Source organism: Cricetulus griseus, chromosome 6 (assembly GCF_003668045.3).
Source record: "Cricetulus griseus strain 17A/GY chromosome 6, alternate assembly CriGri-PICRH-1.0, whole genome shotgun sequence".
Lineage (NCBI taxonomy): Eukaryota > Metazoa > Chordata > Mammalia > Rodentia > Cricetidae > Cricetulus > Cricetulus griseus.
In genome coordinates, this window is record NC_048599.1 from 136,681,843 (window position 1) to 136,708,220 (window position 26,378).

General features: G+C 48.5%; 2 protein-coding genes across 4 annotated transcripts; one reads left to right on the forward strand and one right to left on the reverse strand.

Moving 5' to 3' along the window:
- Positions 1–3,174: 3,174 nt before the first annotated feature.
- LOC100756512 (endoplasmic reticulum mannosyl-oligosaccharide 1,2-alpha-mannosidase) lies at positions 3,175–21,647 on the forward strand. Of its 3 annotated transcripts, none has more exons than XM_027422865.2 (13): positions 3,175–3,404; positions 3,869–3,977; positions 4,621–4,736; positions 8,426–8,580; positions 10,546–10,655; positions 12,506–12,691; positions 14,517–14,665; positions 14,966–15,154; positions 17,348–17,538; positions 17,881–18,001; positions 18,556–18,753; positions 18,841–18,968; positions 19,761–21,647. In XM_027422865.2, exons 1-13 carry the CDS (start codon positions 3,294–3,296, stop codon positions 19,858–19,860), a joined length of 1,863 nt encoding a protein of 620 aa, XP_027278666.1. In that variant the 5' UTR covers positions 3,175–3,293; the 3' UTR covers positions 19,861–21,647. The 3 variants fall into 3 exon arrangements, with proteins under 3 accessions (XP_027278666.1, XP_027278667.1, XP_027278668.1); XM_027422867.2 differs by having other exon boundaries at positions 3,176–3,404; positions 18,837–18,968; XM_027422866.2 differs by lacking the exon at positions 12,506–12,691 and having other exon boundaries at positions 18,837–18,968.
- Positions 21,648–21,745: 98 nt separating this feature from the next.
- Positions 21,746–25,814, reverse strand: Dpp7 (dipeptidyl peptidase 7). The gene is made up of 13 exons (XM_027422868.2): positions 25,656–25,814; positions 25,454–25,567; positions 25,239–25,378; positions 24,984–25,147; positions 24,289–24,424; positions 24,133–24,214; positions 23,860–24,026; positions 23,656–23,716; positions 23,108–23,226; positions 22,864–23,020; positions 22,659–22,723; positions 22,189–22,259; positions 21,746–22,048 (listed from the first exon to the last, which is right to left on the reverse strand). The coding sequence occupies exons 1-13, from the start codon at positions 25,750–25,752 to the stop codon at positions 21,901–21,903; spliced, it is 1,521 nt and encodes a 506-aa protein (XP_027278669.1). The 5' UTR covers positions 25,753–25,814; the 3' UTR covers positions 21,746–21,900.
- Positions 25,815–26,378: the final 564 nt, after the last annotated feature.

Here is a 26,378-nt window from a genome sequence, read left to right on the forward strand (position 1 = left end):
AACCACCAAGTCTGAACTTGAACTCAAGATCCCCCTGCCTTAGCCTGCAGTGTTGGGATCGTAGGGGTGTGCCATTATTCCTGACAGATTTTAAATCACTCTTTCTATAGGTATTTCTACATTTCCCACTTCTTGAATTGGTTTTGGCAACTGGTATCTTTTTAGGAATTTCCCTAGTTCACCCAAGTTTCCTGATGCATGAGTATACTTTGTTCTAGTCTCTTATAATGTATTTTCTCTCTCCCTTCCAGCTCTCCTTTTCTTTTTTCCTCCCTCCCCCCCACATCCCTACAGCTTCCATCCTCAATAGGGTCTCATTCTGTTGACTTTGAACTTGAAATCCTTCTATGTCAGTCTCCTAAGCACTGAAATTATAGCCCCACCCCAAGTTTGGAATATGGAAACATTTAAGACTTTCCATCACTTCCACTGAAAGTTTGTAGTCAAAATTTCCCCCTCTAAAATAGTCCTCACTGCATCTTAAATTTTAACATATATTTTAATTATATGTGTCTCTGTGTGTGAGTGTGCTGTGAGTGAAGGTTCTCACAGAGGACAGAGACATGAGGTATCTGGGGACTAGAGTTATAGGTAGTTGTAAGGTACAAGGTGTGGGAACCAAACCCTGGTCCTCTACATGAATGAGTACATGCTTTCAATCAACCTCCTAACTCTTGTTATTTGATTCAAAATTATTTTCTAATTTAGTGATTTATCTCTCATTTACTTAGAATGGTATTCATTTAAACTTCTCAAGTATTTATTGATTTCTTTCTTTTGTTTTTTTTAGTTCTACTGTGGCTAAAAGTATGTTGTGTAATTTAAATCTTTTCAAATTTATCTGGACTTCTCTTAGGTCTTACATATGTCCTATGATGAATGTCTGTGCACTTAAAGGTATAAAAAAAAAAGGTATAGCTTCCTGTTGTTGAGTACTGTGTGATAGAGTCAACTGATTGCCAGCACTGGACTGGTCTCTCCCTCTCTCTCTCATCTTTCTCCCTCCTAGCCCTAGCCCTTCCCTTTCCTCTCTGCTTTCTCTACTACTAAGCCAGGGTGCTCTGACAAACTGCTTAGTGTGTGTGTGTGTGTGTGTGTGTGTGTGTGTGTGTGTGTTTCTCAATAGAGCTTGAATTCCCCGTCCTCTACCTCTACCTCCCAAGTGTCAAGGATACAGGCACAGATCTTCACTAAATCTGGCTCTAAATACTGGTTTTGATATGTCTGTTTCTCATTAAAAGTTCTGTAAGGTTTTTATCTTATAGTTTTGGTGTGTATGGGTTTGTTTGCTTTGTTTTTGAGAAAGGGCCCTGGCTGTCCTGGAACTCACAGATTTACCTGCCTCTGCTTTCCAACTGCTGAGATTAAAGTCTAATGCCACCATGCCCAGCATATATATATATATATATATATATATATATATATATTTACACCCCAACCCCCCAGTTTCCCCTTTCTTCTCTCCTCCCAGTCCCTCCCCCAACCTCCCCTCTGCCCCATCCCATCCACTCCTCCTCCATTTCTACTCAGAAAAGGGCAGGCTCCCCATGGGTATCAACTAAACATGGCATATCAAATTTCAGTAAGATTAGGCAATTCAGTTATGAGGAAGAGGGTCCCAAAAGCCTGCAAAAGAGTCAGACAGCCCCTGCTTCCACTGTGAGGAATCCCACAAGAAGACCAAGCTACACACTGTAACGTATCTTGAAAGAAAGGAGGAAAGGAAGGACAGGACAAAGAAAGGTCAGAGAATGGAGAGAAGGCTCAGTGGTTAAGAGCACTGGCTGCTCTTCCACGGACTCCATACAGTAGCTCACCAGGGAGCTGACACCCTCACACAGACCTACAACACAGGCAAAACACTAATGCACATAAAAAAAAAAAAAAAAAAAAAAAAAGACAGTTTCATTCTGTGGCCCAGGCTGGCTTGGAACTTACTACATAATCCAAGGCTAGCCTTAAAATTGTAGCACTCCTCCTTTCTCACCCTCTGCGGTGGTAAGATTCCATATATGGACACATACAAGAGTGTCAGTGTCACTTTGCTGCTGGTATCAGGCTGGGGTTACCTTATCTTTACGCTCTGTCGCTGACTTGGTTTTCCTCTCTCAACTCCAAATCCTTAATTGATGCTAGATTCTGAACCTGGACAAGGATTTGTTCCACAGGAGATTATCATTCATTTTTGCCTGACTTGAACTAGAAGATTTTTAGCTACAGAAGTGTTTTATTCATCTTAATCCCAGCACTAAGGAGGCAGAAGCAGGCGGATCTCTCTGAGTTCGTTGCCAGTCTGGTCTACAGAGTGAGTTCCAGAAACTCTATTTTCTCTCTGAATTAACTCTTTAACTTTGAGCTCTAACTAGCAGCACTTGGGAATAAGCAGACCTGGCTCCAGAATTCCACTTAATTTTAGAAGATACGCAGTCGTCCAAGTATCGAAACCAGAGAGGAACTAAAGTAGGGGAAAGGGGCACAGTAGGGTCTTCTGTAAATCAAGTATGTTCACTGAGCAAGGAACCCTCCACACACCCAGAGATGTCACAGCTAAGCTGTTGGGAGGCAGTAGTTTCGGCTCCCGGACAGTGGGCAGTTTTGCCGTTTTGGGTGTTTTCCTCGAGGGAACCACGCGCCCGGCAAAGCGCAGTCGTTGTACACAGTTCTCCAAGTCCGTGGGGGCTCGGAGTGGAATGATCGGAGAAAAGGTAGCTCCCAGACCGCAGCGACGAGAAAGAAAAGGCCGCCGCCTCAGGACGCGGAGCCAGGCCAGGCCTCAGCCTCAGCAGGGCCGCCCCTTCCCTCGGTCGCCAGTTCTGCGTTTCCCCTCCAGGCGCGGTAGGTGGACGCGGGGCCTAGCTCTCCGAGACCGAGCGCGGAGGTCCCTCAGGACCGGACGTCTGCATCTCAAGGGAGGCAGAAGCGCGACAAGGACCACACCACCACGCGGCGGCCGGCCCACCCCCATCAGGGACTCTGCAGGGCGCCTACGGAAGCACAGGTGGACGCAAAGCAGTGACGTAAGGACGCGATGAAATTACGTCAAACGGTGGAGGGGCGGGCATCCTGACGCCAGCGATTCACTAGGGAATCGCGACACGACACTGTACGCATGCGCGGTGATTAACGCGGATTGTGCGCTTGCGCAATGACCGCCAAGACGGGCGCGTGCGCGCTGGTGTCTAGGGCGATGGGCGGGGTGTGGACGCCTTCGCTATGGCAGCCCGCGATCTTTCTCAGTCTTGGGCTTCCTGACGCCTCCAGCAAGCGAGGTCTCTTGGGCCGGTTTCGCAGTCATGTACCCACCGCCGCCGCCGGCGCCTCACCGGGACTTCATCTCGGTGACGCTGAGCCTGGGCGAGAGCTACGACAACAGCAAGAGCCGGCGGCGGCGCTCATGCTGGAGGGTGAGGCGGGGTCCGGGCCGGGGACGTCCTGCCCGGGGTAGTGGCCAGCCGGAGCCTGGACCCGGTGTCCTGGTCTCTTCCAGCTTCTAGAAGGTCCTCTGCCGCGTCTGGCTCTCGCGGCTTGTGTTCCGGTGTTGTTGGTTCCCCTAACTGAAGCCAGGTGTTCCTGGTGGTCCTTGGCTGAGGGGCACGGGCACAGCATGTATGGTCAGAGTCAGGGTTCGGTCGACGCCTGAGCCAGGTCATGGGGAGTTCAGTTTTTCTCAGTTGCACGTGCAGCTGGACAGATGGTGCACGGTTCTCTTGCCACGTACGAGCTAGTGTGCTCTTTCACCTCTGGTGCTGCCCCAGCAATGTAAACTTTGTTGACAGGGAGCTTACCTTGGGTGAAGACATACCTCAGGGTCTCTGTGAATTGCTCTCCTCCGAATCTGTGACAAGTGTCATTTCTGGCTCTTCCTCAGAAATGGAAGCAACTTTCAAGGTTACAGCGGAATGTTATTCTCTTCCTCCTGGGCTTTCTGATTCTCTGTGGATTCCTGTCTTATCTCCAGGCGGCTGACCAGTGGAAAGGTACTAGAAATACTAGCGGTATTAGGGTAGTGGGGGCGCAGGCTGGAGTAAGATACATTCTTGCCATCCAGTTGAAACAGTACCAGGAGGCATATGCGGTGACAGATGCACAAGAAATGCATCTAAGGGGGAAATTCGGAGGTCAGTATGACCACCTGGTTGTGCAGCAGACTCTGAAGGCTGCTCTCTAGGTATTTGGTGCCAACAGTGCTGCCTCTCTTTCAGAGAATATCAGTCAAAAGCATCAACACTATTCACATAAGTGTCCCTACCGCTTGATACAATGTGTTTGCCAAAGACCAGCAGATTTCCTAAGAGGGTGGTGAGGATCCCTCCGGGCTTCTCTAGGGTTGCCGTTTCTGGAGACCCAAACAGTGCTGCAAATTGCTCCGATCAGGCTGCTTACCACCATGTTGTTCTTTCCAAAATAGACACTATTAGGTTGATAGTTTTGGGGGTTTGCATGTTGTGCTTAAGGACACATACTGCCAGGTGCTTGAAAAAAGAATTGATTCAGCCTGTATCTAATTTGATTCCTCTGGACTTTCTTGAATTCAGTAGCTTCTAGGAGATCTCACTGACCTAAACAAATAACACCTGTTTAGGCATCTGGGCCTTAAGGTGAAAGATTTTTCTCCCACAGCGCTGAGTGGCAGACCTGCAGAAGAACAGAAGGTGAAGCCAGAAGTCCCACCTGCCCTACCAGCGCCTCAGAAGGAAAGAGCTAAACCAGAAGATTTTCCAGATATAGTCCCTCAGGTATTTCCAGTAAAGGCTATGTGGAGTTGTCACTGGGGTCTGTTCTGGAGCATTGCAAGTAGGCAAGTATTGCCCAGAGAGGCTGAAGGCTTTTCCACTATCACACTCAACCTCACACTGGCTCAGTTGAGGCTGTCTGTATAAAGTTGGGGAAAGAAGAAGCAGACACTTGCTTCATTCTCTTGGCACACCACCGTGGTCCAGCTTCTATGTTAGGTGATGGCTTCCCACTCATAAGGAAAGAGACCTTTCTCTTTTGAGGAACCACAGGAGCTGATAGGAAGGGCTGATGAGAAACGAGCAGCAAATAGGATTGGACAGTTGGCTTGTGGCAGTGTGCTGAGAGCTGGAGCCATCTGGGACTGTTCCAGAAGCCCCTGTTTCTGTCTGGGTGGTCAGAGCAAGGTTGAAGGAGATGATAGACCTTTGTGAAGTGACCTTCCGATGGAGCAGGCTGGGGAGTAGGGACTAGGCTCTGTCCAGTTGTGGTTCTGATGGTGTCTAAGGGGTGTAGACGGTGTGATCAGGAAGAGCTGAGGAGGGAGAATAGAGCTGTGCTTGTGTGGAGTTGCTTCACAGCGAAAGCGGAGGGAGATGCTGCACAGTTAGGGCATGGTGTGGGAAAGAGTAGGGGTCTCCCATGCAGAGGGGCCTGTGAGAAATGAGGGAGAGACAGTGGGAACGCTGAGGTGCTCCTTCTGACTGCTGTGTTGTGCCTAGGAGGCAGCTCTGAGCCATTGAGGGTGGGTGGTATTAGAATCACCTGTCGGGAGGCATGTCTGTGGAGTCCTGGGTAGAGGCAGTGTGGTTTGTCTAGAAGGGGTTCTGGGAACAGCCCGGCCGCATCCTGGGGTGCCCACTCTGGGAAGATTAGGGTTGTGGGGAGTGGGGCAGATGGAGTAGAGCCTACAGGTAGGTCAGAGGCAACAAAAGAGGCAGTTGCTGGGAGCTGACTTGTGACAGAGAAGGGCCAGACCCAGATTTCTTGAGAGTTGGGTCAGTTGCCCACAGTAATTGAGTTTCTCTACACTCTGAAGCCTTTGGCTATCTTTTTTTTTTTTCCTCCCCATAGCCAAGACTACACCTAGCAGATGTTACAAGACTTCAACTTCCCCTGTGGGTGGAGTCTTGGACACAGGTGGAGGTTTCATATCCCTGTAGGGTATGGTATCATACAAACAGGAAACCCTTGCTGACAGCCACTCTAGGGAACTGCTTCCCTAGTACTGGTTCCTGAGTTGAGAAATAGACACACATTGGTCAGGGATCCAAGCATAGGGTTGTCAGTCCTGGTGAATTTGAGTGACCTTCATTCTAAACAGGGAGTGTTGTATTTTTTTTTTTTTTCTTCAGAAAGCTTGTTGTTACTAAGTTTCTGAATACTCTCTAGAAAGTACTGGAAAGTAGACAGAGCCCTATGCTGGCAAGCCCCTTGGTCAGGCCGTAATGGGGAGTGGGTAGAGTTTGGAAAAGGACAGTCAATGTGCCATCCATGTATGACTGTTGATACAGCTTTTGGGTGACAGACTTGCTTCTAGACAGCTTTGTGTGTGTGCATATGGTGGTGCTTCCAGTTTCCTTGTGTTCTTTGGGCTTGTGGAATCTAGAAGAGGGAATGCAGAGGTGGTGTGTGGTAAAACCTTCCCCAGGGAGGTGCGACACACACACATAAGGGTCCCACAATAGACTCAAGTACAGGATTCTACCAGAGTTCACCTTGGTGAACCAGTTACTTTACTGGGGTTACTTACGGGAGTATGGGGGAGAGGTTTACTTACAGGAGCAGAAATGACCCAAAGCCCACCCCACCCCACCCCAGTGACAGGCAGCTCAAGTTGAAGAGTGGCCTTTCCAGGTGACTTAGTTGGTCTAAACTCCTTCGGGCAGCTCACTGTTTTCTGCTCCTTTCAAGTAGCTTGTCTGGTCTGGGTCTTCATTTCGACTCAGCTCCTCTGTGTAGGACTCTCAGCTGTTATTGCTTACTCTGGCAGAGACTGGCCTAGGGAATCTGGTCAGGTTCAGGGGCTTCCTGCTTAAGAAGCTTCCCTGCAGGATGGGATTTTTCCATTGGGTGGATACTTTCCTGCTCTGGATTTTTCCTTAAGCTGTGATGTTGCCATATGCAAGAGATAAGTATTGTAGTTTTTCCCAGTGGCTCGGTGTGCTGCCCTGAGCAGCTTTATGGACTTTGTCATGTGCTCAGCCTCTGGCTTTTCTCTACAGGGAGGAGATAGCTTCTCATGTTTATGCTTTAACCAATTTCAGTGTCACAAGAAGGAAAATTGGAATGCTAAGACAGATATAACATGAATGTATCTACTGTCATCCTACTCAAGGCAAATTTTTTAATATTTGGTGTACTTTAGTAGATTTAATTGGATGTATACATTTGAACACAATTGTGGATTAGGTATCATGTGGATTTATTTATTTACTTATTTAGTTTTTCGAGACAGGGGTTCTTGTGTAACCCTATATAAACGGAAGTGGAACTTTTCTTTTGTTCCTACCTCCTAGTCCCAAATAATCATACAAAAGTTTATATTAATTATAGAATGTTTGGCCTATAGCCCAGGCTTATTATTAAGTATCTCTTAGAACTTAAATTAACCCGTTTATATTAATCTACTTTTGCCCTGTGGCTTCATGGCTTTACCTGTTCTCTAGCATGCCTTGTTCCTCTGTCGGCTGGCTCGACTCCACCTTTCTTTCTCCCTGTATCTCCATTTGGCTTTCCCATCTAGCCTCATTGTGCCTGGCTATAGGCCAGGTCAGCTTTATTATTAACCAATGAGAGAAATACGTATTCACAGCATACAGAAGGGTTATCCCACAGCAGCCCTGCCTCTCCTGGAATGGGATCTGTAAACCAAGCTGGCCTCGAACTCAGAGACTAGCTTGTTTCTGCTTCTGGAGTGCTGGAACTAGGTCTGTGTCATGTGCTTTTTTTTTTTTTTTTGTATTATAATATTTTTTTATTTTAATTAGAAAGAAAATTATTTTACATGTCAATCCCAGGTCCCTTTCCCTCCCCTCCTCCTCTGCCCCCTGTCGTGTGCATTTTTATCCTGAATTTTTGGTATCTTCTTTCATGTAAATTCTTATATCTAGGTTATTCATTGCATGTGTATTTTAATGTGATTTACCAAATCATTTATTGAGGATATAAATAAAGCTAAGGTTAAATTTCTGTGCCTAATGCTATGGGAGCACAGAATAAGTCTGGGAAGTACACTATCCTATTGACAGGACTGCCCTGGGTGGAGGGTGACAGTGGGAACCTAGCTCTGTCATTTGCAACCCTGTAATCTGTGAGAACCCAAGGTCTTTTTACATTTTCCCAGATAGAGTGAGTAACCCTGACTGTCATCCATAGTGTCTTTGTCTTTGTCATTCTTATCTCTCTAGGACTGTTTCAGTTTTAAACTATCCCAACCAGGGCTCTCAACTCTGTATCCAGACCTGTACTAGCCATTTGGTATTTCTCCAAGTTCCTAAGCAACTCATTTCTCAAACCTGCAGACTGCTAAAAAGTGAAACCAATTCCCCCCAAGGCTTGGTAGAGCACAACAGCCCACTGTCCTCTTTGGGTATGAATGCACATTTGAGGGACAGAATCTTATACATATAGAGAAGCTCAGGCCATGACAGGTGATGATTTTTCATTTGAGACTCTGATTTTGGTTTAGAAGCGGCTAAGGCATTTCCGGCGGGGCCCTCCCCACCTACAGATCAGACCCCCCAACACAGTCTCCAAAGATGGGACAGAGGATGATGCTAAGGAGAAGGAAACAGCCCTGGGGAATGCTCAGCAGGAAGAAAACACACAGAGAACCATCATCAGGTATGATAGCAGGAGATGGGTCTGAATATGCTGTATCTGATGCCAGCCTTGCTGGTTTTATTTTAGTGAGAATTCATTTGTCCGTGTCGTATTTTCCATTTGAAGCAAACAGTATTCTAAAGATGGCTTCAGTAAGTTTTATTATACAGTCAAATTTCAGAGCCACATTTAGTCTATGGCCTGTTCTCATTGTGTGCTTTTCCATTTGAGAGCAAGGTTGTTTTAAGGAGTGTGAGGTTCAAGAGGAATGAGGTAAGGAGGAAAGCGAGACTCAGCTTCTTTCTATGGCAGGCAGCTATGGGGGTGACAACTGGTGACAGGCACCTCTCTAGCACTTCTGGCTTGACAGTGAACAGAATGAGAGGGTGTAACCTGGTTCCCCTGGACTGAGCTGACAAGTTTCTGGCTGGCAATACTCACAGATGCCTCAGTCTTAAAAGGCTTTCAGCTTCGTTTCCTACTCAGCGTCACGCTTGAAAACATCAGGTGCCGCTCTACCAGGAGGAGTGCCCTAAGCTCTGAGCCTGAGGAGCTGTCCTGAGGTGTTAGATTTGTGATCACGTAAGGAGACAGTATGGAAAGGAGCAGCGTAGAAAAGTCCCAGAGAGAGTGCTTGTCTTGAGAAGCGCTTGGTCATGTTTGCAGGAGGGAAAGATTTGCTTCCACAGCCGGTATCTGACTCAACTTGGTATTGCTTATAATGTGCTCTTAAACACAGAAGGAGTGAGAGGTAGTATCTGAGCCTGGGCCCAATTCTACTCAGGTTGTTGTAGAGATCCTTTGAAATGACAAAAGACTAGTCTGTCTCCTATGTAAGTATGACATGCAAATCTGTGAAGCATTCTATATTATAAAAAAAATAAAGAAAGAAAGAAGCTGGATTGGGAGGCAGAGGCAGGTGGATGTCTGTGAGTTTGAGGCTACAGAGTGAGTTCTGCAGAGTGATTGAGTGCGTTTCAGGACAGTCAATGCTACACAGTAAAATCCTGTCATGAAAAACCAGAGGAGGGGGAGGGAGGGGGAGAAGAAAAGAAGAGAGAGAGAGAGAGAGAGAGAGAGAGAGAGAGAGAGAGAGAGAGAGAGAGAGAAGAAAGATGCCAAGCATGGTAGCTCACACCTTTTAAATCCCAGCACCTGGGAGATAAAGGCTGGTGGATATGTGTGAATTCAAAGCCAGCCTGGTCTATGTAACAAGCTCCAGGCCAGCCAAGGCTACTCAGAGAGAGTGGGCTGGGAAGATGGATTAGAGGTTAAGAACACTTGTTCTTGCAAAGGAACCAGGTTCAGTTCTCAGGATCCACATAGTGGCTCACAACAATCTATAACAACAGTTCCAGGGGATCTGACTTCTTCCTCTGACCTCTGAGGGCACCTGGCACACACATGGTGCAAATACATATATACAGGAAAACATTTAATACACATAAAATAAAAATTAAGAAAAACAGAAAAAGAAATATACTATAACAGCAACAAAAAAGAAACCCTTTGGGTCTACACTCAACCAGGTAGGTTACACTCAAACCTCTGCCTGTTCCTGGTGTGCTTATCATTAAGCAGAACCCTAGATGGACTCTCCAGATGTCATATTTATCCATAGAGAGGAGCCAGTCTAGACAGCTACCCTGACTTCTGACCCATCTGACTTTACTTTGGGTTTATTCAGTAAAGCACAGTCACTACCTTAGCAGCATCAGCCTTTAGCTACTGCATCCCTCCACAGGGTGCCTCCTTGAAATTCCCTACAGATCGCAGGAGCTTCTCTTACTTAGATCTCTGATCTAGCCTCTCCCTTTTACAGCCCTGGGATTGTCTTCTCCACATCCAGATAACTGTACTCAGGCAGCCATATTCAGATGAGTGCTTGTCAGGATTGGTTGGTTGTTTTCCTGTCACTCTGTACTGAGCAGGCCTTGATCTAGCTGACTGCTTTTCTCCTGTGTGCTGCCCTACCCCCACCCCCAGCTGGCGGGGAGCAGTGATTGAGCCTGAACAGGCCACAGAACTCCCTTCAAAAAGAGCTGAAGCCTCCACCAAACCTCCTTTTCTGGCACCTAGGATATGGAAAGAGTCAGGTGAGTCTTCCTGCCCCCTTGCCTCACCAGATCCTGTGCCCAAGAGCCTGGGAGTTAACATTCTGCATTCTGACCCCTGTGCAGCTCACCCTTCAGCATCCATGTTCTGTCCACATACAGCCCTTGTGACTATCTGTGGCTTCTTGGTTCCCCTGATTTTTCACCTGATCACTAAGCTGTTAGAGAGGATGCTGTGTTTGAGAAGTTTTAACTTTGCCATTCTGCTCCTGGGCCAGGTTGTGTCTTAGCATAAGAAGATAGACAAGATTAAATTCATACATTTAATGATAAAGATTTAATCAAATATTTTTTTGTTTTGTTTTGTAGACAGGGTTTCTCTGTGTAGCCCTGGCTGTCCTGGAACTTGCTTTGTAGACCAGGCTGGCCTCAAACACAGCGATCTACTTGCCTGTGCCACTGAGTGTTGGGATTAAAGGCGTGTGTCACCACTGCCTGGGCATCAATAAAATAAAACAAATGCCTTATTAAAGAAAGAAAAGAAGGTGGCCATGGTGGCACACACCTTTAATCCCAACACTTGGGAGGCAGAGGCAGGTGGATCTCTCTGAGTTTGAGGCCAGCCTGATCTACAAAGCAAGTTCTAGGACAGCCAGGGCTGTTACACAGAGAAACCCCATCTCAAAAAAAGAAAAAGAAAATCAGGGACTGAAGAGATGAATTAATGGTTAAGAGTACTTGTTGCTCTTCTAGAGGTCCTGATTTCAAGTCCCAGCAACAACATGGTGGCTCACAACCATCTATAATGGGATCTAATACCCTCTTCCAGCATTCAGACATGAATGCAGACAAAGTACTCATGCCTAAAAAAATACATGCATAATAATTTTTTAAGAAAATAAGAGACACAGCGTCCCTTGATGTGTCAACTTATTTCAAGACCTAACAGGTCTTTGGGCTGGTCTGTGGGTCACTGGGACTGTAGCATTTTTTACAGATCTGCTTGATCCTAGTCTTGTTCTAAGAGCTCTGTGTGTACCAGCCCATTTCCATTCTCATAGTGTACCTAGCCTGTTTCTGTTATGATGTTCTTTGAGATAAGAGATGTCTACATAGCTCCATTGTACATAGAGAAACTGAGGCTGTGGCTAGTCCTGCGGTCCCGCTTATAGGAAGCTGAACCTCTGATTCTTGGTACCACTTGTTGGGGCACATAGAAACCACTGTGTTAGGTGTGGTAGGGTCAAGCCATGTCCATCAACAGGAACCTTATGACCTGGTGAGAAGAGACATGTGGTATGGCGCCCTACAGACTGCTATGTGCTGCCTAGTTTGAGAGGAAAAAGCTCCCCATGGAGGTGAGGCACTCTCAAGGAGGCCATATAGGTACTGGTGTATCTGCACCTGCCCCTGTCCCCATGGGACTCTGGAAGCTCATTTGGTTGGACAATATGTGTGCATATAGAGTGTATATGCCATAGTGCCCTGTCACTGGTTACTACTTATTCCTAAATTTATAGTACACGTCTCAGTGGTTAGGCTCTGCATTCACCATCTGCTTCAAAGGGCTTTGCTCTTCAATGTTGTGGCAGATCATAGGAATGCTGCCCTATATCCCTTGATCAGAGAGGGACCTGAGGTCCTAGTGCCATTGAGTATGGCCTCCAGAGAACATGCTTAATGATCACTGTGTATATCTCTGAGGGTCTAGTGTTGTGCTCTGGCCTCAGCCATCACTGCTTCACTGTAACTCACTCTGCCCTTTTTTATACTAATAATTCTTGCCAGTATCCATGTCAGTATAATAACTGAGGGGTCACAGTTGGTCTTTGAACTGCAGTCTGCCCCAAGAGTGGAGCTGTCCACTATTACTTGTGCTATCTCCTCTCTAGGCCTCCCAAATGAGCGCCAGGAGGGGGTGATTGAGGCCTTTCTCCATGCTTGGAAGGGTTACAAAGAGTTCGCTTGGGGCCATGATGAACTGAAGCCTGTGTCCAAAACTTTCAGTGAGTGGTTTGGCCTGGGCCTCACGCTGATCGATGCCTTGGATACCATGTGGATTTTGGGTCTGAAAGAAGGTAATGACTCCTTTATTAATTGGACTGAGTTTCCATGTGTGGCACATAAACCAGAGCAGGATGTAAGTGATCCATGTAGGCTACAAATGCTACTCCATTGGACTTTGACTTTTTCTTTTCCTGGGTACAGGAAAGTGTGTGCTTAGTGTGTTCAGAGCCCATTTTTCATCCAGCCACTCACTCAGAGCAGCTGTCTCTTATCTCCTGAAGAGCTGAGGGTGGCCTTGGGATCTCATTCTGTCTGTTCTGAAACAGCAAGAGGGCTGGACTTGGCTCTGTATCTCCAAGATGTCATCCTTAGGTTATGCAGATCCCATTTAATTTGGTAGTGTGGATCCTTAATCATTTCTAAATTGGTAATTGTTTATTTTAAAAGTTTTATTATTTTTAATCATGTGTAGGCTTGTGTGTTTGCATGTAGGTATGTGCATATGAGTGCAGGTACCCTTGCAATGCCAGAGACATCAGATCCTCTAAAGTGGAGTTACACACAGTTATGACCCTCCTGATGGTGCGGATAACCATCCTATAAGAGCAGCAAGTGCTCTTCACTGCTGAGGTATTACTCCAGCTCCAAATTGGTAGTTTAAACATTTGTTTAATTGCTTAGTGGTTTGATGGCCACCAGTGAGTCACTCGTGTGCTCTTTGTGTCATAGTGTCTGGTAGTGACTATTTACATTTACCAGGGCTGCTCCACCGGATATCCTTTCTCTGAAGAAGCCTTTTGTTTTGGGATTGTTTGTTAAATGTGTTGTTTTTGTGTGTCTTTGTGTGTGGGCACTTATGTGTATTACAGCACACATGTATAGGTCAGACACCAACTTGTGGGAGTTGGTTTTCTTCTTCCACCATGTGGGTTCTAGGGATTGAACCCAGGTAGTCAGACTTATTGGTAAGTGGGTAACTGACCATCTCACCTTTCTTGTTTGTTAAGACAGGTCTCAGGTAGCCTAGGCTGGCCTTGAACTCCATGTATAGCTGAAGATACCTACCTCTATGTTATGCTATACCATGACTGGCTGGCTTTTTTGTTTGTTTATTTTGGTTTTAAAAAAGTGTCTTGAGGCTCATTGGATAAGAGGATTGGCTACTCTTCCACAGGACCAGGTTCTGTTTACAGTACCCACATGGCAACTAACAACTGTCTGTAACTTTAGTTGCAGAAGATCTGATGTTGTACGTAGAAATTCATACAGGTAAAACATCTGAACACATAAAAATAAAATCCCAACATGTATTTTGTTTGTTTGTTTGTTTTGTTTTGTTTTGTTTGGAGACAGGTTTTCTCTGTGTAGCTTTGGAGCCTGTCCTGACACTTGCTCTGGAGACCAGGCTGGCCTCGAACTCACAGAGATCTGCCTGTCTCTCCCTCCCGAGTACTGGGATTAAAGGCATGCGCCACCAACGCCCGGCCCCAACATGTATTTTTAAACAGCGTCTTGAGAGACTGGAAAGATGGCACAATATTTAAGAGCACTGGATGCTCTCCCAGAGGACCCAGGTTTGGTTCCCACCACCCATCTATAACCCCATTTCCAGGAGGAATCTGATACCTTCTAGTTTCTGCAGGCATGCAAATACATGGTGCACAGACATATTTACACACAAAACACCCATATACATAAAAAAAAAACAAAAAAAAAAACAGGGTCTAGTATATAGGTTTGGCTGGTACTGTTAGCCCCTGGCCTTGAACTTTGGGCAGTCATCCTGCCTCAGCCTCCCAAGTGCTAGGATTACAGGCCTGTGCCACTACACTTTGTTCCATAATAGCATGAGAGATTTGTAAATTTGTTCTTTGCTTTCACCCTCTCATTACGCAGAATTTAAGGAAGCAAGGAATTGGGTGTCAGAGAAGTTAAACTTTCAGAAAAATGTTGATGTCAACCTGTTTGAGAGTACCATCCGAATCTTAGGGGGCCTGCTGAGTACATACCACCTATCGGGGGACAGCCTCTTCCTGAGAAAAGCTGTGAGTGTTCCTGACTGAGGTTTCCTGGGACTTGATGTGTGGCATTTGGAGACGTTATTTCCAGTTTCCTCTTTCAGTACAACTGAGTTTCTTCTGCATTGGTGTTTATGAGCTGCCACAATACTGTTTTTTGCTGCTGTGGTGTATAGGAAAATCCCTTTGTGCTGGTGCTATAGCCTAGTTTTGCCATGTGATGGGTATTAGGGAGATACCAAACTATGTTTCTCCACTTGGGTGTAGATCAGTGTCATGTGGAAAAAAAACGCTCAAACTTGAATCTCTGTTGTGATTTTATGTTAGGAAGATTTTGGAAATCGGTTAATGCCTGCCTTCACCACACCCTCCAAGATTCCATACTCTGATGTGAACATTGGCACTGGATTTGCCCACTCACCCCAGTGGACATCAGACAGCACTGTGGCAGAAGTGACAAGCATTCAGCTGGAGTTTCGGGAGCTCTCTCGTCTTACTGGAAATAAGAAATTCCAGGTAGGAGCTAGAGGGAAGGCTCAGTACTTGCTACTCTTGCAGAAGGACCCAGGTTCAGTACCCAGAAACTATGTGATGTCTCATAACCCTCTGTTTTGTGCTTGTTTGCTGGGTTGATTGTTTGATTTGAGGCATAGTTTCACTGTATCATTCTGGCTCGCCTAAAACTCACTATGTAGACCAGGCCCCTGGTGGAACTCAAAGAAATCCACCAGTGTTTTCTTACAGACTACTAGGATTAAAGGTGTGAGTCACCACACCTAGCACTCTTACAACTTTCTCTGTAATTCCAGTTCTGGAGGTTCTGACACCCTCTTCCGGCCTCCATGTGCAACAGGCTTACATGTGGTACCCATGCATGCAGGCAAACACTCATACACTTAAAATAAAAATAAAATCTAAGAGGGCCAAAAAAGAAAACAATTTCAGGTAGGATGGACAGGTTCCAGATAGACATGGTTTCCTTGGATCTTAGTGCTCCTCACAAGTGTAATTCATTTTTTGTTTTTTTTTAAAGTGTGTGTGTGTGTGTGTGTGTGTGTGTGTGTACTTACTATGGTATATGTGTGGAGGTCAGAGGACAACCAAGGTATACTCAGTTCTGTCTTTCTAACTTTATATACATGGATTCCAAGGATCAAGCTCAGGTCTCCAGGTTGCATGGCAGCTGCCTTTACCTGCTGGGCCATTTGATTGGTTCACATTGATTTTCAATATGTCTGTTAACATAAAGCCAGTTATTAATAGCCTCCTCATCTTGTGAAATGGAAACTTGTGCCAGTTAAAAACTGCTTGCCAGCCCGGTGGTGGTGGTGGTGGTGGTGGTGGTGGTGGTGGTGGTGGTGGTGGTGGTGCACGCCTTTAATCCCAGCACTCAGGAGGCAGAGGCAGGTGAATCTCTGTGAGTTCGAAACCAGTCTGGTCTACAAGAGCTAGTTCCAGGACAGCCTCAAGCCACAGAGAATCCCTGTCTGGAAAAACAAAAACAACTACAACAACAACAAAAAACTGTGCTTGCCTTCACCAGCCCCTGACAGCTCCAGTCTACTGTCTATCTCTGTGAAGGGTATGTACTAGGGGGCTAGTGTGGGTAGAATCCACACTTGGCCATCTCCTGATGGCTGTTTCCATTCAGCTGGGGTTCCATTCTTTCCCTGCTGTAATCATCCCATATGGATGACTTTACTGTGGTCTTGCTGCTCTCTTGCTGATGTATACATTTGAGTTGCTTCTAGGCCATAAGCATACAGATATCCATTTGAGGTGCACTCTCAATTTCTTGAGCTTCATCACTTGAACTGGAATTGGTGGGTCGCATGGTAATTCTGTGTTTATTTCAGAGGGCCAGCGTAGTGCTTTCCACCAGTCATAACAAGTCTCCCAGTTTCTCCACACCCTGATGATGGATGTCTTTTTGTGTGCTTATTTAACTTCTCTGGAGAAATGTCTATTTGAGTTCTTTTGATGGCCACCTCATTTGGTTGGTTGGTTGGTTGGTTGGTTGGTTGGTTGGTTGGTTGGTTGGTTTTGTTTTTCAAGACAAGGTTTCTCTGTGTAGCCCTGGCTGGCCTAGAACTCACATTGATCCGCCTGCCTCTGCCTCCCTAGTGCTGCATTAAAGGAGTGGGCCACCACATCCAGCTTCCACTTGTTTTTCTTAGGTGTTAGGGATTGTTCTTGAATGTTTTTATCAGGAAAAGAAAAAATTGGTTTCCTTCTAATGGTTTGGGGGTTTTTGCTTGTTTTTTCATTTGTTTAATATGTTTGTTTGAGACAGGATCTCAGTCTATAGCCCAGGCTGGCCTTGAACTTGATGCAGTTCTCATGAGCTATAGGCATGAGCTATCATGCGTTGGTTGTTCTGATACTGTTTAATTAATTGAGGTGATCCTGTTGATGTTTGTGACATTTAGTGATTTTTCATGTGCTGAAATCATCCTTGTATTTTCAATCAGGAGCCATGACAGGTTAATATGTTTCTAAATTGCCTTACTAGCATGTTGTAGAGGATCTCTGTTTCTGTGTTGGTAAAGAATTTGGTTTTAGTTTTCTCCCTGCTGGTGCTTTCATGTGGCTTTGGTGCTAGGATACTACTGGCTTCATGGGACATGTCAGGAAGTGCTGCCCCTTCCATTTCCTGAAGTTTGGGAAGAATTGACTAAAGTAAGCCCCCTCTCCCCTTGTCTGCCGCAGGAGGCCGTGGAGAAAGTAACAGAGCACATCCACTCCCTGTCTGGGAAGAAGGACGGGCTGGTACCCATGTTCATCAACACGAACAGCGGCTTCTTCACCCACCCAGGAGTGTTCACTTTGGGTGCCAGGGCTGACAGCTACTACGAATACCTGCTAAAGCAGTGGATCCAGGGTGGCAAGAAGGAGACAGCGTGAGGCCTGACCCACTGCCTTGATGCAGGGCCCCAAGCTTCTGTCCCCATCCTTTGCTAGAAGCTAGCAGTGATGCAGGTGGTTTAGGTCCCCTATGTGAACTTGCCTCCCAAATGGCATGAGTCATTCAGCAAGACCTGCCTTATATCAGTGCCCATATGGCAGATGCTCAGGGGTCTGAGCTTTGACTTGGGCTGTGTGTGTGCAATATGTGCTTCCCAGGGAGGGCTAGGTCTCTAGAGCTCGTATATGGGTCAAGCTCAGCGAAGCTCCTGGTCCTGTAGCTCTAGGGAAGATGGTCCCTGCCATGCCCAGAGTAATCTGACTTGTGCTATTCACAGACTGCTGGAAGACTATGTTAAAGCCATTGAGGGGATAAAAACACACCTGCTACGGCATTCTCAGCCTGGAAAGCTCACCTTCGTGGGAGAACTTGCCCATGGCCGCTTCAGTGCCAAGATGGTAAGTTGTATGGACTGACAGAACCTTCAGGAAGCTACTACTTTCTTTGTGGCTTCCAAAGCCTTGGTTGGTTTTTTTTTTTTTTTTTTTTTTTTTTTTTGCCAGAAGTAACAAGGAAATCTGGTCAACAGCTATGTGCTATGGCCACAGGTTGGCCTTTGCTGCCTGCCTTGACCTAATCACATGATAGCTTACAAACAGAGGCCCTACATGCCTTTTAGTAGCAGTCACTGGCTCTCCCAGGGCCAGCTGCCTTCCTTTTGGTACCTTCTATGGTTCCTGGAATGCAGCAGGTCTCTGAAGGTATTTTTGAGTAGGTTGAAGGGGTTGAGCGGGCCTGGGTCAGTATGGCTCCCAGGAGGAGCCTGCACTGTAGTTTTCCTCTTGAATTCTAGGGTACAGTATGCATTGCCTGGGCTTGAGTATGCATGTGACCAGTATTGCTTAGCCTCACTACCCCTGGGACTCCTTCCCTCCAGTTAGGCTAAGTGTACTTGGTTCTGGCCTAGCAGCATGGGCCTAGGTCCAGATGTGAGGAGACACTCTGATTCCAGGACCACTTGGTGTGCTTCCTGCCGGGGACACTGGCTTTGGGTGTCCATCATGGCCTTCCAGCTGACCACATGGATCTGGCTCAGGCACTCATGGAGACCTGCTATGAGATGAACCGGCAGATGGAGACAGGTCTGAGCCCTGAGATTGCACACTTCAACCTGTACACTCGGGCGGATCATAAGGATGTGGAGGTCAAGGTGAGCCTGGGCATAGGCAGCATTTGGGTAAGGGTGATGCCAGCATGGGTGGATACTCCCTAAGCCTCCTGCTCTGCCCCTAGCCAGCTGACAGGCACAACCTGCTGCGGCCGGAGACTGTGGAAAGCCTGTTCTATCTGTACCGTGTCACAAGGGACCACAAGTACCAGGACTGGGGCTGGGAGATCCTGCAAAGCTTCAATAAGTACACACGGGTGAGCTGTTAGGTACCTCCCTGTGGTCTTGGCTGGTGACAGACACAGCTAGGTTCCTGCAGAGCTCTGGCTGGACCCACCCTTGAGACTGCTGTGGCACAGGTTGGGAGGAGCCAGCTTTCTTGGGCCTCTAGTTGGCTGCCCCGAGTTGTATTTGACCTTGATAGTGTACTCATCCTGCTGGGCTCAGTGGCATGGGGCCCTGTTGTCTTTCAAGGCTTACAGATGTCCGGTGTCTCTGGACTCACTCTCAGAACTCAGGCTTTTCTGAGAAAGGGTCTCTTTCTCTTCTCTTGCTATGTGGTGCCCATGGTTTCTGAAACATGTGCTCAGAGTGTTGCCCTCACCCCCACCATCCCTACCTGGAGTTCATGGCCTGCCTTGCCTTCCCATTGGGAAGGGTTAGGAAAGGTGGTGGGGCTAGGCATGGTCTGGTGTGACACCTAGCTCTTTTCCCCAAACCTCAACAATTTTATCTTTTTGCCTGTGCCTGCCCTGGGTTATGTATAACAAGCTAGACCCTGGACATGTCCTGTGGCCATACCATTATAGACACAGTTTCTGGCCACTCGGGTTGTTGGCATTTTACAGGGTCCTCATGGAACTGTAGTTGACCGTGCCCATTACTTAGGTGGTCACTAGCCCTGAGCCTACCCTGGGTTTATAAATGCTGGGGTTGAGCAAGTAGCCCGGGTGACACCTTTGGCTAGTGGCGCTTCCCAAGGCTTGGCTCTTCATATTGGGCCCAAGCTATGCTCCACCTGTGTCATTAAGGCTTTGACTCTGATGCAGGTCCCCTCAGGTGGCTATTCTTCTATCAACAATGTCCAAAATTCCCAGAAGCCTGATCCCAGGGATAAGATGGAGAGCTTCTTTGTGGGAGAAACGCTGAAGTACCTCTACCTGCTGTTTTCTGATGATCTGGAGCTGCTCAGCCTGGACACCTGTGTGTTCAACACAGAGGCCCATCCCCTACCCATCTGGGCTCCTGCCTAGGAGGATAGCCCGTGGCCTGGGGACAGATGGAGGGCTGACGTGGGCCTATTGGGTCTGTGACCTTCACAGGGCCCACATAGTTTTGGGCAGCCATCAAGTGTGATGCTCCTGCTCAGTTCTAGGCCTCTCCTGTCTCAGCTTTCCATGAAGATGTTGGGGGGAACAAGAGTCAAATCAGCAGGTATGGGATTCTGGGATATTTAGGCTGACTTGTCTACCAGAAGCCTTTGACTTCCTTGAAAACTCATGCCATGACTCCTGATTCCTATGCCCAAATGACCTTGTTGGCTGGCTGCAGGCAGCCCCCATGGTAGTCCCAAAACTTCTTATCACCTCCTGGCACCACTCAGGACTCCAGTACCTGTGTTGAGTTCAGAGTGATATCCCTAGTCAGTGAGGTGCTGGGCTTGGCCTGAAGGCCTGTACAAGTCCTGACCCACAGGTCTGGTGGGCCATGTGACCTCAAGGGGCCTTGTGGCTCTGGTGTTTACGGGTTGGACTCAGGGATCCTCCTGGCTACCCTACTGGGCTGGCAGGGGTTAGAACAGCAAATTTGTCTTATTTCCAGGACACCCTGGGATAATGTGATTTCTCAGCTGAGATGAAAGTGGACTTGGTCCCACTGTGATGCGTCCTGTGTTGGGGAGGGGGGTGGTATCTGTGGACTGGAGAGTCTGAACTGACCTTAAGGAATAGCAAGTTCTCTAGGTAACATTGTAGGGGCTGCCCCCTAGTCAGAACTGCTGTCACTTCAGGTCTGAAGAGCGAATAGGCCAGAAAGCTTGGTTTGTGCTTTCTCAGATGGTCTGTGATGATTACCTGCTGGCTGGTAGGAGTACGTATATGGAAGGGGGACACCAGCAGAAGCATGTACCTTTCTCATAGTGAGATGCTTGTGCCTTGGTGTCTGAGCTCATGGAGATGAGGATAGAGTAGCCCTGTCTGACCTGTTAGTGGACTGTCCCTGGCCATGGATGGGGTTTTCCCATCCAAGACCAGGATAGTTCCATGCGGTAGTGTAGGGTAAACTAGACAGAATCTAAGGCACCTCAGGCTCGGGGCCTGTGTTACCTGTGCACCCCAAGATCTGGAGGTTTGACTTGCTCACTCCCCATCTGCAGCTCAGTGGCGGCCACCTTGTGTCTCTGAGGCACAGTAGTTGCCCCAGGGACTTCCTGTCAACCACTTATACCCCAAGCCAGCTCTAATCCCAAAGGTGTCTACAAAGGACCTGCCTGGTGGTGTGTCCTTAGGCCTCACTCTCGTGTGTAGAGGCTGCCTCCCCACATCGGGTTATATCCCTTCCCGTGGATGTCAGCCTCCCCGTGTTCTGTCCTCTGCACCATAGACTCGTGAACAGGCAGGTTCAGGCTTTGGGCAAAGCCTAAGCAGTTGAGAAGTATGTATTCTTCATCTCTTGCCTTGATCTCTGGAAGGTGTGGTCAGTACTGAGGGGACAGCAACTGCCCTGTGCCCCTCGAGGAGTTGCTGTGGGTCAGAATAACTGGGTTGAAGATGTCCACAAAGCTGAGCTGGTGGCACATTGAAGCAGACAACAGGGGAACAGTCCTGAGGAGGGGGGGGGGTTGCTCCCCAGGAAAGGCAGATTTCCCTCCCTCTCACCCTAAAGCACGAAACCTGAGAGTTGGAGTCTGTGCTTAATTAAATGTCTAACTGGTCTCAGCAGGCTGTGTGCAGTGTGTTGTCTTGTCTAGAGCACATCCCTAGGGTCTTTCACCCCTCCACACGTGGACCTTGCCAGGCGAGAAGGACACATCTAGCCCAACAATCAACCATGTTTTATTCAGTCCCTTTCATCTGCCACCAGCCTTGGCACCACTTGCTTCAAGTCCATTGTAGGCAGGCCACCATGGATCTGGACTGTCAAGTCACAATTGCTCACATAAAACAAGGGATCTCTGAGTCATGCTGTGTCTTAGCTGGAAGAGTGTTGCTTCTCAGGTCCAGGCCACCTGGGCATTGCTGGTTGCTTTGGTCTGGCTGCCTCTACCCACTCACGGATGAGGGCAGCTTCCAGTTTACGCACCTCCACGACAGATTGAGGGTCTGCTGAGTTAGATGCTCTAAGGAGCAGACAAATGAGGAGGGGTCATTCAGGTGCCAAGCATACAGAGTGAGTGAGCTTCATACCCATCCAGCCCACATCCCACCACTGGCCCAGATTCATCAAGAAAGGAACCAGGTGGGCTGCGCCTCACTGCACCTGAGGTCTAGGTGATGTGCTCCCCCGTGGATGGTGACAGCGATGATTGATGTACTCAGGTTTCTCCGGATCTGTTGGGAGGAATCTGAAGCATGTGGCCTGTGCTTTAAGCCACAGGTAGGCAGCCCCCCTCCCACCCTGGCACTGACAGATGCCAGCACTGTCTGTGGGATGCAACTGAAGCAATAACGAGCTTACTGCGCAGCTGCAAATAGTGCCATTGGAAAGAAAATTGAAATCTGGTGGACCAGATGTTAGACTACATTAAGTGATATGGGAAGGAAGCACTCAATAGAAGAGTAACAGGAGCAGAGTGAACCTGAGCGTGAATCTGAAAAGGCAGAGGGTTTTTGTTTTTTTTTTTTTTTTTTTTTTGAGAAGTCTGGCAAAGTGGGGAACAGTAACAGTCACAGCCCAAGCATTGCCAAGAGTACCTATACAGGGCCATCAGCTGCCAGGTCAGGACTTACCCCGCCCCCTGCCCAGGGGTCTAAGTCACCGTTGGAGAATATTATGTTGCTGGCAGCTTTAAGGTCTGAAAGGAACAAAGTAAGTGGTGGTAAGGTATCCAATATGGTCCTTAAATCTGTGAGCTGCATCTGGGGGCTGCAGAACCAGCTCAGGACAGAGGGTAGGATCCTTCCCATCTCCCAGTCCCAATCCCCAGCTCTTTACCGCCACCCCAGAAGCTGGTCCGCAGCCAGTCTGGCCGGGGCCACACGCCCCATGTATGTAGGCAGTATTCCTGGCGGAGTTCATCAGAGAATGGGATGACAGGGAACATGTCTGTCACATTGTTGCTGTCAAAGGTCAGATTGATCTCTGTACAGGCCTGCAGGTACCACACAGTGAAGTAAGACAGGCAAGCCTCACAGCCCCACCCCTACACTTGGCAGTTCAGCTCCCCATGTCCACAAACCTGGTAGTCCCAGGCCTTGGCATTAGAACCAGTGCCACATCCAGTGGGGTCAGCACAGCTTTGGTACAGCCGGTAGATGTCAAAACAGGGCTCCATGCCAGAGGAGTTGTAGACTAGCCCTAGATAGGAGGAGTGCTGGGACCAGCAGCCAGCCAGACACTACATGCTCAGGCTATTTCCCACCCACCTTAAGGAAGCCTAAGGTAGGTGTACCGTGGTGAGAAAAGCACTAGGGTCCATGGAATCCCACCCCCGGTACCCTGCCACACACCAGGGCATGCAGAGCTTTGTGGCTGGAGATTCCAAAGGTCTCCAGGCAGCTGGAATGTGCCTGGTAGCTGTGCCTGTTCCTAGGACCTCTGGGAAGTCATGCTACCCACTTCAGCCTTTGCCCAGTCCAACAATACAGGCCCTGTCCTTTCAAAAACTGTACCGAGTCCCCTATTACATCTCAGCCTATAAGACAAAGCTCCAGGCCAGGGCTATGGGTCCTCCAACTCTGTTAGGTTCTCCACCCTTGCCCCATGAAGGCCAAGTAGTAGACCAACCTACTAGCGCTCGTAGGCCCATGATCCTCTGGCCCTTACTCAGCATCCGTTCACAGGCCACCTGGAGGAGAAGGGCAGCAGAATATCTCAGCAGAGACCCCTTGCCCAGCTTGACCTTCCCTGGTCCCAGAATGTAGGTCAGGGCTGCTAGCCTACAGAGGAATAGTATGTGACAGTGCCTATGCACCCAGAGAGCCACCTCACCTTGACAGGGTTGGCAGGAAGGTTCCCAAGGAACTCAGTAGGGTATGGGTAATCCGTCATGGCAAGCACAGTAAATGCATTCCGGGCAAACACAAAGAGCTGAGTCAGGTCCTTTGAGCTGGAAAGCGACTGGCAGGTACCAAAATTCTTCCTGATGGTGTCGTGAGCTGGGAAGGGAGAGGCCAGGAGAAAAGGCTGGGGAAACTGCTGGCAAATGTGAAAGGCAAGAATGAGTGTCCAAAGCGGACAGCAGGTGAAGAAGGACCTCCTCACCTCCTTGGAGGAACAAGTCCCTGATCTGTTGGAAGGCATCCCGCACAGCCTGGGCACACTTGGGACTCTGGCCATAAAAATCCTGGAGAAAAGGCCATGGTTACTGCCGCTGCCATAGCTGCACTGCCCTGGGGGTACCTAAGTACACTCACTTACCGCTGTGACGTCTCGGAAGAATTGGTAGGATTCACCAAGGCCTGCGACAGCTACCACAGGAGCACTGGCTGCCAGTGCCCCAGCCACCAGGTGGGGATACTTCATCCTCATGTAGGCGCTCAGCATCCCCCCATAACTGGGGATGTCACAAGATTATGGCTGTGGGACACGGCCTGCATGCTCAGGCCAGCGCCCTCACCCTCCTGTCCTCCAGGCTGAGGTTCCTTGGCTGAACCTGTCTCCTTCCCTTGGTCTTTCCCTGCTCAGAACCCAAGCGTGGAAAGAAGGGCCTGAAACTTTTAGACCCACTCATGCTGACCCAAGGGCCAAAGCAGAAGTAACCTTCACTGGGAAAAAGGCACCTGTGGACGCCCTGCCCTGACCCAGCATGAAGACACTGCTGAGACAAAGTCGGGAGGGGACTGGCCCACTAGTGTGAACAACTCAGCAAACACTACCTATGAGGTCCAGTCAAGGAGGAGGTAAAGCTAGACCAGGGCTACCGTGTAAGAAGTTAAGGACTGAGAACACTGGGGCTGGGCAGAGGATGTGGCAAATGTAAGAGACATCTGTTTGGCCCTTCCTGTACAACAGGGTGGACATCAGGGAGGGGTAAAAGTAGGGCTCCCTCAGATCTTGTGTCAGGTCAGATTGGATAAATACGCCTCTGTCCTGAAGGGAAGTCAAGGACCTACCTCCCTCCGAAGGCTATGGTGGGAATATCCTGGACCTTAAGATCCTGCCGCAGGGCCTGGAGCAGCACAGCAAAGTCCGCCAGTGCCTGCTCCACGGTCAGCAGCTGTGTATACCCACGCTGTGTGGACTGCAAACCGAATGGAAGCGATTTCCCGTAGTACCGCTGCAGGAAGCAGGAAGGGATGTCAAACTGCTGCCTCAGCACTCCCAGCTCCTTCAGCTCAGGGACTCCCAGGATCTGTCCAGGTACCCACGTGCTCGGCAAAGACAAGCAGGGCTTCCTGCTGGGCCGCCAGTTCCACCATGAATCCAGAGTTGTTAGCGAAGGTCCAGATGTCCCCCTCATTCCCCGTGTAGAAGAAAATGGGCCCCTTGCCCATCTTCCAGAACTTATCTATGGGAAGTATGTGAATTTTTTGTGAGGGTAGGGATAAGCAGGCAGAAAACGTACTGTGGGGACAACACTCACCTGACACCAGGAACCGCTGGGCAAAGGTTTTGTTGCCAAAACTCTCAAAGTTGAAGTGGTCCATGTATTGTTCAAAATAGTTCTCCCGAAAGTCCGGGTCTAGAACTCTGTCAGCTGAGGGCAGGGGCAGAGGCTCAGGAGCTGGCAGGGATCATCGGGGACCCAGAAGGGTCAGGAGAGAGGGCAACCAGTCTACACTCACCTCTGGCCTGGAGGTTACACAGCCCCAGTCCCAGCAGCAGGACCAGGACCCAGGAAGGGACCCCATGGTCCACAGGGACACAAGGCTGAAAGCTCATGCCTGATTCTGAGATGGGTGCCGGCAGTCATGTGACCCAGGTCACATGTCAGACACGTCAGGCGGGGCAACGTCACATGACAGCTTCACAGGGCTGTCCTAATGTAGCTGGATTCTAGCTGGAGGACCACGGTTACTCCTCCCTTTTGCATCAGCCTTTGGGTCTTTTGATCCAAATCTGATGGGTTCCCTAGGCTCCTATTATGTTCTCACAGAGGATCACTGTGGACCCAGGAAGCAGACAGAGGGCTAGGGTGTGTCAGGACTGTATGGTCTCCCAACTGTCCAGCTGCTGAATACCACATAGTGATGGGAGGGTCCTCCCACACAGGGATACTGCAGGGTGTTGAAGTCCCCAGGAGTTGCACACCCACATCTCCCACTGGCTGTTGGAGCTACCTACTCATTCAGCCTGTCAGCTATTCTGTGTCCCGGGCACTGAAAGCTGAGCTGGGACATCACCAACACCTACGCAGTCAGAATGGCCACCCTGTGCCCAGCCCTCAGTTCTGGTCAGCAACCTTGCTTCGCTGGCAGGCCCATAATCCCAGGGCCAGGGAAACTGGGACAGTTCTGTCTGCCCTGAGCGAGTGGCCTCAGGAAGGTAGGGATATTGAGGGTTGCTTC

Bases quoted from the DNA above. Each gene is read 5' to 3' on its own strand.
- LOC100756512 (XM_027422867.2), top strand. From the start codon at position 3,294: ATGTACCCACCGCCGCCGCCGGCGCCTCACCGGGACTTCATCTCGGTG. The intron at 14,666-14,965 runs GTGAGTGTTCCT...ATTTTATGTTAG, and splicing joins GCCTCTTCCTGAGAAAAGCT to GAAGATTTTGGAAATCGGTT. The intron at 17,539-17,880 runs GTGAGGCCTGAC...TGCTATTCACAG, and splicing joins GGTGGCAAGAAGGAGACAGC to ACTGCTGGAAGACTATGTTA.
- Dpp7 (XM_027422868.2), bottom strand. From the start codon at position 25,752: ATGAGCTTTCAGCCTTGTGTCCCTGTGGACCATGGGGTCCCTTCCTGG. The intron at 25,148-25,238 runs GTGGGTACCTGG...TGCTTCCTGCAG, and splicing joins TGCTTGTCTTTGCCGAGCAC to CGGTACTACGGGAAATCGCT. The intron at 22,049-22,188 runs GTGCAGTGAGGC...TCTGCTCCTTAG, and splicing joins GCACATCACCTAGACCTCAG to AGCATCTAACTCAGCAGACC.